Below are 11,543 nucleotides of genomic sequence, written 5' to 3' on the forward strand. Positions count from 1 at the left end.
TTTTTTAATTATTTGCTTATTTATTTTTGAGACTGGGTCTCCCTATGTTGCACAGGCTGGTGCCAATGTTTTCAAAGATTTAACATGCTGCTATTTTTACATGTATTGCTTTTTGCTTACTCTAAACTAGTTTTTATTGATGGAAAGGACTGAAAAGAGCGCGTGCCGCATTTTGTCCCCCTCTTGCCCACCAGGCTCCATTCCCTCTGGAGCGCACACCTAGGCCGTTTGCATTCCCCGCGTCCCCCCGCCGGGAGCTGCCTGAAGGGGGCCCGGCCGCCGCAGTGTCGTGCGCACACGGCTCGGGTGGGCCGGACGCCCCGCGGAGGGCTGGGAGGGACTGAGGGGCGCAGGGGGCGGCCTGAATCCCTGTCCCGCCTCCCCGGAACCCCGCCCCGCCCCGTCCCGGGCCCGCCCGCGCCCGCGCCCGCGCGGACACTCTCAGCCCCAACCGCGGCCGCTCAGGTCGGACCTGCGCTCAGCGGCCGGAGATGCAGCGGGGCGCCGCGCCGTGCCTGCGACTGTGGCTCTGCCTCGGACTCCTGGACGGTAAGCGCGGAGAGCTGGCCGCCGGCCCGAGAGCGGGGCTGGCTGCAGAGCGGGTACCGCGCGCCTGGGGCGGGCGCTGCGACCGCACCGACCGGGGGACGGGCAGGAGACACGGTGGCCCGGGAGCACGGACGCCGGAGGGAGCACGACGCTCGGGGCCCAGGACCTCGGGATGAGGAAAAGGCGGGCGGGGACTGCAGCCGGGTCAGGCCAGGGCGGCCGGGCCGCGCCTCGGCGCAGGGATAGCCTTCCCAGCCCCCGAATCCGCTTCTCTGTAAGTGGCTCGGCGTCATCGCAGCCGGGACCCGTCGGGCTGCGCCCTGGGCCTGGATCCTTCGTGCCCTTACTCGCTTCCCCGCGGAGTTTCCGCGGCGCGCCGCTTGGTCCCGACCCACGCGCACCGGAGTTCCCGGCCATCCCGGCCCGGCCCCAGACTTGGGTGCGCACTTCCCGACGCCCGGCGTCCGCGCTCGCGGTCGGTCCCCCAGAGGGCGCTCAAGATGGGCCTCCACCTTCCCTGGGCCGGGGATTTCGGGGGCAGGGGCTGGGGGCTACCGCGCGCCCGAGGCAGACGGGTGCAGGTGCACCCTGCAACTGAAGGCGAATCTTGAGGAGGCGAGTCGAGGGCTATCAGCGCCGCAGAAGGGGCGGAAGGCCGGGGCTCTCCGGATTTGAGGGGACGGGTGCCTTGAAGGCCAGCTGGGGAGCAGAGGCCCCCACGGGAGGGTCCCCTGCACTGGAGAGGCAGGGTTCGGGTTGTGTTGTGTTCCAGCCGCTCTGGCTGGCGGAGAGACCCAGACCTAAGGCAAGGGCGGAAGGGCTGGGGAGAGGGACTGGGGGGATGAGGTGGAGGAGAGGAGCTGGATAGAGATGTCAGGAAGGAAGCCGAGAGGATGAGCTGCGAGTCCACACGGAGCTGGTGTCCCTGCAAATCTAAAGGTGGAAGGGCGGGGTCAGGGTTTCCCGGTGTCTGAGCGGGAAGTGCTGGGAGCCCTGAGGCCAGCGATGGGGACCTCAACATCTCTGCACCGCATAGGAATTAAACAGTGGCTTTACATGCTTACAGTTTTCAGACCCATTTACATGCTTATTGTCAGACCCATTTGACACATGGAGAAGCTTAGACCAAGGACATGTGTCACTCCCCCAAGGTCCCCAGGGGGCCCAAAGTAAACCTGACAAAGCCTGCCTTCTGTCTACCACCTGTACGTTCACTGGCTGAAGAGCAGAGGACAGGGGAGGGGGCAGGTCTGGCTCAACCAGGGGAGGAGGGAGGAGAACAGCCTGGGCCTCTGAGTCTGACAGGTCCGATCAGGGCATTGCCCTTGGCCTTCCTGTACCCAGCCCAGGACCAGGCTCTCACAAGGGCTCAATATGTGTTTGTTGAGTGGCTGACAGGGCTGTAGAATGAGAGACACTTAACCTGGAGGAAACATGGGACAGGCCCCTGGGCGCAATGTCTGAGGCTGGGATGAGTAGCTGGAGAGGAAGCAGAGGAGAGACCCAGGAGGGGACCCTGTGGGAGGGGGCCAGAGGGCCAGGGTCTTCCAGGGATCCAGGGAACGTTCTGCAGGTATAAGGAGAACCAGGCGAGGCCAGTGTCCTGGCGCTCCCACATGGTTTTGGGGTGAAGGGAGATGAGGCCATTCCCTCCGGTAAGTGCAGTGACTTTCCCACCCAGTTATGAAGAGGTGGAGAGAGGATGTTAGCTGGGGGGCCCATGTAGTGGAGTGTCTGGGGTTGGACCTGGGTTTGGCTGGTGGGGAGATGGCAGTGGAGACTGAGGTCATCCCTCCCTGAGCTGTGCACTTTGCCCTACCTCCTGCTAGGCTGAAGACCCCGGGACCTCCCATCCTGTTGGGGGATTTCACGACGGGAGCATAATCCCTTAGCTGCAGTCAGGCGTCAGGGCAGCCAGGGGTAGGAGCAGGCCTCAAGCCTGAGCACCCTGAAGCTGACCCCTTAAAAGTGTGCTGTTGGTCATAGAACCAGACTCTTGTCCTGCCTCTTCCCCTAAAATCCTTTCTGTGTGACCTGGGTCCCCTCCTTTCTGCTCCCTGCACCTCAGCTTGGGGAAACTGCCATGGCATAAGCTGGCAAGGACCAGGGTTTTGTGTGCTTGGGCTGGACTCCAAGACCCACTTTCCTGCTCCAGTTCCACAGCTTTCCCTGGGTAGAAAGGTTAGGTCGCCGATGTCTCTTGGGGCTTAGTCTAGAGAGAGGCCATTGGCACCCTTGCCACCGGCTCAGGGACATGCAGGAGCAGGAACTGCTGGGAATGTGGAGTGGCCCGGTCTCAGGACCTTTGCCCTTTCTATGGGCTGAGTCACTCACCCAGATATGGACAGGTGTGTGGCCCAGGGATGCAAGTCAGTGCAGGCAGGATGTGGGCGCCAGACCCACCTTATGTGGACCTGGGGACCTTCTTCTTCATCTCAGGGCTCTGGGGACTCAAATGCAGGTGCTGTTTCCTCATCCACCAGGTCTGCGGTACGGAGCCAGTGTGGCTGAAGGGGTCCTGTGCCCTCCCAGAGCATAGGGCCCACATGGCTGGGCCCAGACAGGGTATGAGGTGTGACATGTGGTCTGTCTGGCAAATTCTCCACCGTGACCCCCAGCAGTGGCACCCCTACCTAGGAAAGGAGCCTGCAGGTCTATGCAAGACTGCAGTATCATACCTGCTCAGGTGGCCCAGGGAGGATTTGGACTTGGCCCCATCCCACAGGGGTTTCCTGTGCCTTGCGGGGACACAGATATGGCATCAGATGTCAATCGCCCAGGGATGAAAGTGCTCAGGGGCCCTGGTGAGGCACAGCTGGTGGCTGTAAACTGCACAGGAAGGCAGTGTTGCTTCCAGCTAAAAGTTTCTTGGAGAGGTCTGCAGAACTCCAGGACAGGGAATTCCAAGCAGGGTGAAGAACCCTGCAGAGGCTGCGAGACAGGAAAGTCCAGATGGTGAATGTGGATGAATGAGTGGTCCGGTGAGGGTAGTGTCTGGGAAGAGTGGATGACAGGTAGCGGGAGACGAGGCTGGAGACGGGGCAGCGCCAGCAGCAAGGAGGCTGGTGTCCCGGGAGACAGGAGCCGGGGAACTGCAAGTAGATAAACCCAGGGGATAAATTGGGGTGGAGGCAGGTTGAAGCTGGGGATGGTGGGGATGGGGGAAGTCCCAGGTCTCTGACTTCAAGAATAGTTTATCAGAGGGAGACCCTGGGAGAGGAGCAGGGACTCAGGGTGGAGGTGTCAAATGGAATTTCCTGGGAGACCCCGGCTGATACAACCAGCCAGATAAGGAAGGAGGAAAGTTGGGAGCACTTGAGTGTGATGGGGCAGAGGGGAATTGGGGAACCCAGGGAAATTAAGTGAAATCAGCTGCGAAAGGGAGGTTCTTCTCTGTGTCTGGCTTACATCCTCCTGCTGTAGTTTGGGTATTTTCCTCCACAGGGCAGTTTTTTCTCCACCAAGGCCTAGCCTGTGTCCCACGTCCCTCTGAGATGCCCCTCAGAGTTGGGGTGGGCAGGGAGAGGGATCTGGAGAGCCTATCACACCCCCTGGACTCAGAGCCAGATTCAGTCCATGTGTCCAGCTGGAGCCAGGGATTCCTTTTCAGACACTGGCTTCCTCTGGAATCTGGGTTTTCCGGTTACACTGAGGAGACAAGTCTGGGAGCAGGAAGGTGCGGGCATTCATTGCCGGAGGAGGTGCAGGGCGCCAGCCATGGCCGGGCTGGACGGGGCAAACAGCAGGCATACCCCCGGGCCTGTCTGAGGCCCGCTCCACCCTCGCCCTCGGCCAGGCCTGGGCAGATCCAGGTGGTGAGTAGGGGAGCCCTGCCACGTGGCCGGCAAGGTCAGCAGGGGTTCATGGGAAAGGACTTGTCGGCCACAGAAGAGGACATCCTGCCTGCATTTCCCTCTTCCTGCGGCAGGAGCTGGTGGCCCCAATTTAGCAGCACTGGGGGGCCACCTCTGCGCCAGCTGGGCTGTCTGATAACACCGCTCGTCCTGCCGGCCAGCAAGCAGAGTCCTGACCCCACAGAGGCCAGGAAGACTGCCTGGCACAGCTGGCTGCCCTACAGCGGCCCTGTGCTAGGAGCTTAGCATCTGCTCAGGCCCCCTCATCCCGGCCTCCACCCCCTCGGGGTACTCAAGCAGCTCATGCTCCCAGCAGATCCAACCCCTCTCAACCTCATCACCACTCCCTGCTTCCAGCATCTTCCAGAAATTTGTCTCCATTCTGCCCCAAAGGTACTGCTATAAAATACAGATCTGAGCCTTCAGTACCCCCCACCCACCCACCCACAAGATAAGCATGAGCTTCTTGGGCTAGTGGTACAGGCCCTTCCTGCTGGAGGACAAAATTCAGACTTTCAGGTGGATTTAGGAGAAGCCCTTATCATCACCCACTCAACACACTAGCTTCAAAGCTACCCTAAATTCCACCGAATAGAGGTTGATTTGTGTTAAGTAGCAAGTGTGCACTGGCACGTGCATGCACATGCACAGATGTGGAGTGTCCGGCAGTGAGCCACGCCTCAGTGTAAAATGGTTTCTTAAATTGCTTCACAGCAGGACATGTACAGGTTTTAACTTTATGACACAGACTTTATTGTGCTTGTTTTGGAGATTAGGAAATTAAGGCCAGAAGGGTGAAACGGCTCTCTAGATGATAGATGGCTCATTTCAGGAAGGTAATAGGTGTCTGGTATCTGGTTTCAAACAGCATGGAGGCCAAGTGGGAAAGAAGGACAGGCACACAGGCCATTGTCCACATTCCCCAGGGAATGCCCTAGAGGACTGGCCAGGTGAAATCTTCCATTTCTGGGTATCTTGGCACCGTTTTTACTTTGCTATGCTAGAGACCTTTCCAAAGCAGCATGTCCCAGACAGCTCCCCCAGGGTCCACTGCTCGCCCGGCATTTCCCTCCATGCACAGCCTCTTCACCCTCCTGGTACCCTGTGCCTCTCTTCCCCTCACCCCCACACCTGCCCACACATTCTTTTTTTTTTTTTTTTTTTTGAGACAAGAGTCTTGCTCTGTCACCAGGCAACCAGGCTGGAGTGCAGTGGTCATCTCAGCTCACTGCAACCTCCGCCTCCCGGGTTCAAGCGATTCTCTTGCCTCAGCCTCCCAAGTAGCTGGGACTACAGGCTCACGCCACCACACTCAGCTAATTTTTGTATTTTTAGTAGAGATGGTGTTTCACTATGTCGGCCAGGATGGTCTTGGTCTCTTGACTTCGTGATCCGCCCACCTCGGCCTCTCAAAGTGCTGGGATTAGGGGGTGTGAGCCACCACACCCGGCCCTGCCCACATATTCTGTGGTGTCTTTTTGTACCTTGGATCCTCAAAGCCAGTCACAGGTAGATTGCCGGCCAAGTCCAATGCTGTGAATGCCACTATGAAAGGACAAACAGAACCCCTTGTCTCGAACTAAAGAACTGTCAAAAGTGATAATGAGGCCCGGCACGGTGGCTCATGCCTGTAATCTCAGCACTTTGGGAGGCTGAGGCCATGAGGTTAGGTCAGGACCAGCCTGACCAACATAGTGAAACCTTGGCTTTACTAAAAATACAAAAAATTAGCCAGGTGTGGCAACAGGTGACTGTAGTCCCAGCTACTTGGGAGGCTGAGGCAGGAGAATTGCTCAAACACAGGAGGCGGAGATTGTAGTGAGCCGAGATCGTGCCACTACACAGAGCAACAGAGCGAGACTGTCTCAAAAAAAAAAAAAAAGCAATAATGAGCAGCTGCTCCATGAAGCTCTGGAAAAGTGCAGGAGTCCCGGGTGGGAAGCCTCGGCATGAGATGCTGGGGAAGCCGCACAGCAGCTCAAATGTCAGAGGTGGGGAGGGAGTGTTCCAGATCATCGGCACATGGAGGTCTGGAGCCACACCGGGTGAGTGGCAGAGAGGCCAAGGAGGCTCCAGATTCTGCCCAGAAGCAGCAAACAGGTAGGAGATGGTTTTAAGCAGGAGAGGGACTTGTGTTCTAGAAAGATCGTCTGACCTTTGAGCAAGGACTGGGCCAGTGGGGAGACACTGGTATTGTGATCCAGGGGAGAGCTGTTGAGGCTGGCCAGCAGTGGGGTGGGGAGGAGTGGGGGTGGAGGGACAGCAGCCCTGGAATGCCCAGGAGGGGCTCTGCAGCCAGAAGGTGTCCACGTCAAGGATGCAGAATACTTGGTCAGGATGGTGAGGAGAGGTGGGGGCAGGGGCCTGGTACTCCCAGCCACCCCACCCTTCGTAACCTCCTCCTAGACCAGCAAGCTCCTACTCAGTCTGCAAAGCTCATTTCATCTCTGAGAATGGAGGCCACTTAGTGACCAATTGGCTGTGGGTGATGAGTAGGGTCAGGAGTGTCTGGTGGGGTGAGCATCACTTGGAAAACCAACCTAGGAGGAAGGAGAGCAGTGTTTCCAGGGCTGATGGAAGAAAGATGATTACATTTTATAAAATGCAGAAATGCAAATTATACAGACATCTGTAGAAAAAATAGTAGGTTCCCATAATCCTGTCTTCCCAAGACAATCTCTTAATGGTCATGTATCTTGGAGCACATTAACCTCTGTGTGCTAGCTTTCTATCTGTACAGTGGCAATAGGGAACCTACCGCAGGGGTGTGAAGGCGTGTGGAATGCACATGTGTGTACGGCTGTGCTCTCACAGACAGTGCTAAGTGCACACTTGCTGTTCCTGTTGTAGCAGGAGGTACTAAGAAAGGAGAATTCGCCATCGGTGTCTGGACGCTGTCTATCATTACTGTGCGGGTGCCTCCTTCACATCCTTGCCAGTGCTGGGAATTCTCATTCTTTGTGGTTCTTGCTTCTCTGGCAGGTGTACGTTTGTGAGCTCCGTGGTTCCAGTCATCCTCCCCAGTGTTGGATGTGGGCTGGGCTTGAGGGCTGGGGTCCCCCAGGACTGGAGCCCAGAAGAGCTGTCAGGAAGGGTGGGAGCACAGAGTGGGGTTGAAGCTCCTGGCGTGCCACCATCGAGAGAGAGTACATCCAGGGAGCAGGAACGGGGCCCAAGGCAGGTGGAGACCTGAGCCTGCTTCCACGGCCTCATCGCCCACACCATGCTCCATCCGTCCCATCTATCTGAGGGCCCAAAGACACTGGCTCTGGCCTGTGTGCCCTCCTCCTGGGCCAGCAAGCTCCTACTCAGTCTACAATGCCCCTTTCAGCTCATATGCATCCCCTCCCACCACTGAGGCTTGCCCCCTGTGCTGTGACAATAACACAGGGTCACAGTGAGACGGCAGCTGTAGCAAACCAAGCATTCAGGAGGCAGGTGACAGCAGAGGGCTCCATGTGCATGAGCCAGACCATTTAGTCTTCTTGTTTGTTTTTATTTCTGAGACGGAATTTCACTCTTGTCACCCAGGCTGGAGTGCAACGGCATGATCTCTGCTTACTGAAATCTCCGCCCGCCCCAGGTTCAAGTGATTCTCCTGCCTCAGTCTCCCAAGTAGGTGGGATTATAGGTGCCTGCCACCAGCCCTGGCTAATTTTTTGTATTTTTACAAATTTTTACAAAAATTTGTCTGATTTTAGTAGACATGGGGTTTCACCATGTCAGCCAGGCTGGTCTTGAACTCCTGACCTCAGGTGATCCTCCACCTCGGCCTCCCAAAGTGCTGGGATTACAGGTGTGAGCCACCACACCCGGCCGACAGTTTATTTATTTATTTATTTTTGAGACAGGGTCTCACTCTTGTCACCTAGGCTGGAGTGCAGTGGCGTGATCTTGGCTCACTGCAACCCCCACCTCCCGGGTTCAAGCAATTCTCCTGCCTCAGCTTCCTGAGTAGCTAGGACTACAGGTACCTGCCACCATGCCCAGCTAATTTTTGTATTTTTAGTAGACACGGGGTTTCAGGCTGGTCTCGAACTCCTGACCTTGTGATCCATTGCCTCAGCCTCCCAAAGTGCTGGAATTACAGGCATGAGCCATCGCGCCCGGCTCGACAGTTTATCCTCAACCATGTTGTTTGTGGTCTGTAGTTCTTTTTTTTTTTTGAGACAGAGTTTTGCTCTGTCAGCAGGTGCCAGGCTGGAGTGCAGTGGCTCGATCTTGGCTCACTGCAACCTCCGCCTCCCGGGTTCAAGCAATTCTCCTTCCTCAACCTCCCGAGTAGCTGGGACTACAGGTGCATGCCACCATGCTCAGCTAATTTTTGTATTTTTTAGTAGAGACTTGGTTTCACCATGTTGGCCAGGATGGTCTCAATCTCTTGACCTTGTGATCCACCCAACTTGTCTTCCCAAAGTGCTGGGATTACAGGTGTGAGCCACCGCGCCTGGCCTGTGGTTTGTAGTTCTTAGTGATCCTAGGACCAATCCACATCTCACAAGTGGGAAAACTGGGGCTTGGAGAGAGCGGAAGTGATTTGCCCAAGACCACACAGCAGAGAGCAGCAGTGTGGGGTGCCCAGCAGGACGTGCAGGCTCAGCTTTCTCAGGCCTGCAGGATGTGCAGTGAGGACCGACAGCCGCTTAATCTCTGGAGATACAGGGGCTGCAGGCCAGGTTAAGGGGGGGCCATCAGGCAGAACACTCCTGCCACCTCCCCTCAGGTCTCTGCAGAGGCCTGGCCCCAGGAGTGAAGAGAGAGGGTGCAGGTGATCCCCTCTGCCTAGCCGAAGCCCAGCAGCAGCCCCTTTGCTCCCCGCCAGCTCCCTCCAGTCTGTAGCCTGGCTCCTGGCTGCCTTTGTCCTCCTGGGCTCAGCTGCCCAGAGAGTGTGTGTCCAGCTGGTAGGCCTGCCACACAGCCCCCGTCTTCCCAAGCACCCCAGGGAGAGGGAGAAAAGGAGCTGGGCCCGGGGTGGCCACAGCAGAGCCATGCTCTCTGCCAACACGGAGGGGACCCCAAGCTCATGGATAATCCCAGTGCCATCCTTGTACCGGCCATGCTGGGCCTGAGGTCAGAGCCATGAGCTGATGACACCCCGCTCAGGATCTGCTTGATGAACAGACCCTCCACGTACTGTAGGTCAGGGCCAGAGTGGGGATGACAGGCTCAGCTGCGGGCCGCAGGGCAAGCCACACAGGCCCGAGAGCTGGGGCAGCACTTTGCCAGGCACAGAGGGAGAGGGAGGACAGGGGCTCAGTCCAGCCGGGCAGGGAGGAGGCTGCTGGAGAGCAGGAGTCCAGGAGGCTGGCGCTCAGGGTGGTGGTTAAGAGAGATGGCAGGACGAGCATGGGGCAGGGCTACAAGGAAGCAGCTAGTTTTACCCTCACTCTCTCATGCCGGCCCCCTCGCCTCTGCCCTGTGGATTCAGACATCAGTCTGAGGGCAGCTCCCAGATACCAGCTAAGGCCAACTCTCACCCACACTGCCCTGCAGAGAGGGCCGGGACCCTGTCTCATCAGGATGTGACACAGCCGGCCCACCTCACTCCCATCCTGGTGGGCCCAGAGAGGATTTGATGCGAAAACATGGATTCTATACAAAGCAAGGGACACAGGACATGCAGGTGTGGAGCCGAGGGAGGGACCCACTCACATATCATGGGAGGAAAGCAAGGCTGGCTCTCCCAGCAGTTTTCACTGGGCTGGGCTGGGGTTTCCCTCCGTTTCTCAGGAAAGAAGCTTTTGGAAAAAAAAAACAAAAATGCATCATTGGCTTAAAGGGCTTTGCCTGCAGCCAACTAGGGCATGGAGCCAGATGGAGGCCAGGCCCCGAGGAGGGGTGTCCTGGAGGCCACTGGGGTGCAGGGCCCAGGTAGCCATGTGCCTCCTACGTGGGCCCTCTTGCCTGCAGGAGTCTCTGAGGCTTCAGGCTAGGGGCTAGGAGGAAAGCTGGGCTGGAGTCTGGCCTGAGCCTCTGCCCCCGGCCTTTGGAGGGGACCCTGGGCCTGGGGCAGGGACCGTCCTGGACTCAACCTGACTGGGCTCCCGCATGGCCACCTGCTGCTGTGAGGCCTGGAGCCTCAGTTTTCTCACTCACTGACCTGGCTGTCGAGCCCTCTCTCCCAGGCTGTTGTGAGGATCACATGAGGCAGTTGCAGCCGCCGGCTCTCTGCTGCCTGGCTCATTGCTAGCACCTAACCCACGAGAGATTCCCTTATCCCGCCTGGCCCTCACAGAGGGGTGCCAGCACTGCCCAGGGGAGGTGCAGTGCCCTCCTGTGCTGCTCCCACGTCTGCCACGCCTGTGACTGACGCCAGGGCCCCATGGTCCAAGGCCGGAGGGTATCCTGGGGCTGCTGACAGCACAGAGAAGAGGAGGTGTGCACTCTGGCCTTGCTGACCTTGGCCCGGTGCCTGCCCCAACCGTGCTGCTGCAGGCTTGGGGGCCAGGGCTTTGCGGGGCCTCAGGGAAGGAAGAAGCCAGTTCCCGGGCCAGGAACAGGAAGGCAGGGGGAGCGCGGCAGAGGCCAGGATGACAGCGCTTCCTGCTGCGGGAAGGGAAGGACAGCAGAGACAGACAACAGTCAGGCAGGAAGGATGCACCCTCTTCAGGGCTGCAGGTGGGGGCTGGGCAGTCAAGGAGCCTCTGGAAGTGGCAGCCTGCAGTCCTGAATCTGCCCAGGGGAGCCCATTCTATAAAACGGGAAGCATGTTTTCCAAAGGAACAACTGGGTCTGACAAGAGTCTTTGAGGTCTCAGAGGTCTGTTTAGCCATCCATCCATCTATTCTTCTTTCTATCCATCTATCCATCGATCCAACCATCTAACCATCAACCCATCCACCCTTCACCCATGCACCCACCTTTCCACCATCCATCCATCCTTCTATTCAGCCATTCACCCATCCTTCTATCTGCCCATCCATCCATCTGCCCTTCTATTCATCTACCCATCCATGCATCCTTCCATCTGTTGATCCATCTTTCCACTCACTCATCCATCTACCCATCTATCCATCCACACATCTACCTGTCCATCCATCCATTTATCTACTCATCCATCCATCCATTCACACACTCACCCTTCCACCCGTCCACCCACCTACCCATCCATCCATCCATTTATCCATCCACACTTCTTCC

The 11,543-nt window shown here is 57.7% G+C and overlaps 1 protein-coding gene across 2 annotated transcripts in view; it reads left to right on the plus strand.

Moving 5' to 3' along the window:
- Window positions 1-425: 425 nt before the first annotated feature.
- The window catches only part of FLT4 (fms related receptor tyrosine kinase 4), a 41,395-nt gene continuing 30,277 nt past the window's right edge, over window positions 426-11,543 (plus strand). For both annotated transcript variants that reach the window (XM_017519503.1, XM_037735217.1), the window contains exon 1: window positions 426-549. In XM_017519503.1, the coding sequence (XP_017374992.1) occupies window positions 492-549 (58 nt within the window). In that variant the 5' untranslated portion in view covers window positions 426-491. The remainder of the gene's footprint in view (window positions 550-11,543) is intronic.

The sequence above is a fragment of the Cebus imitator genome, unplaced genomic scaffold (genome assembly GCF_001604975.1).
Source record: "Cebus imitator isolate Cc_AM_T3 unplaced genomic scaffold, Cebus_imitator-1.0 Scaffold754, whole genome shotgun sequence".
NCBI classification, from domain to species: Eukaryota; Metazoa; Chordata; class Mammalia; order Primates; family Cebidae; genus Cebus; species Cebus imitator.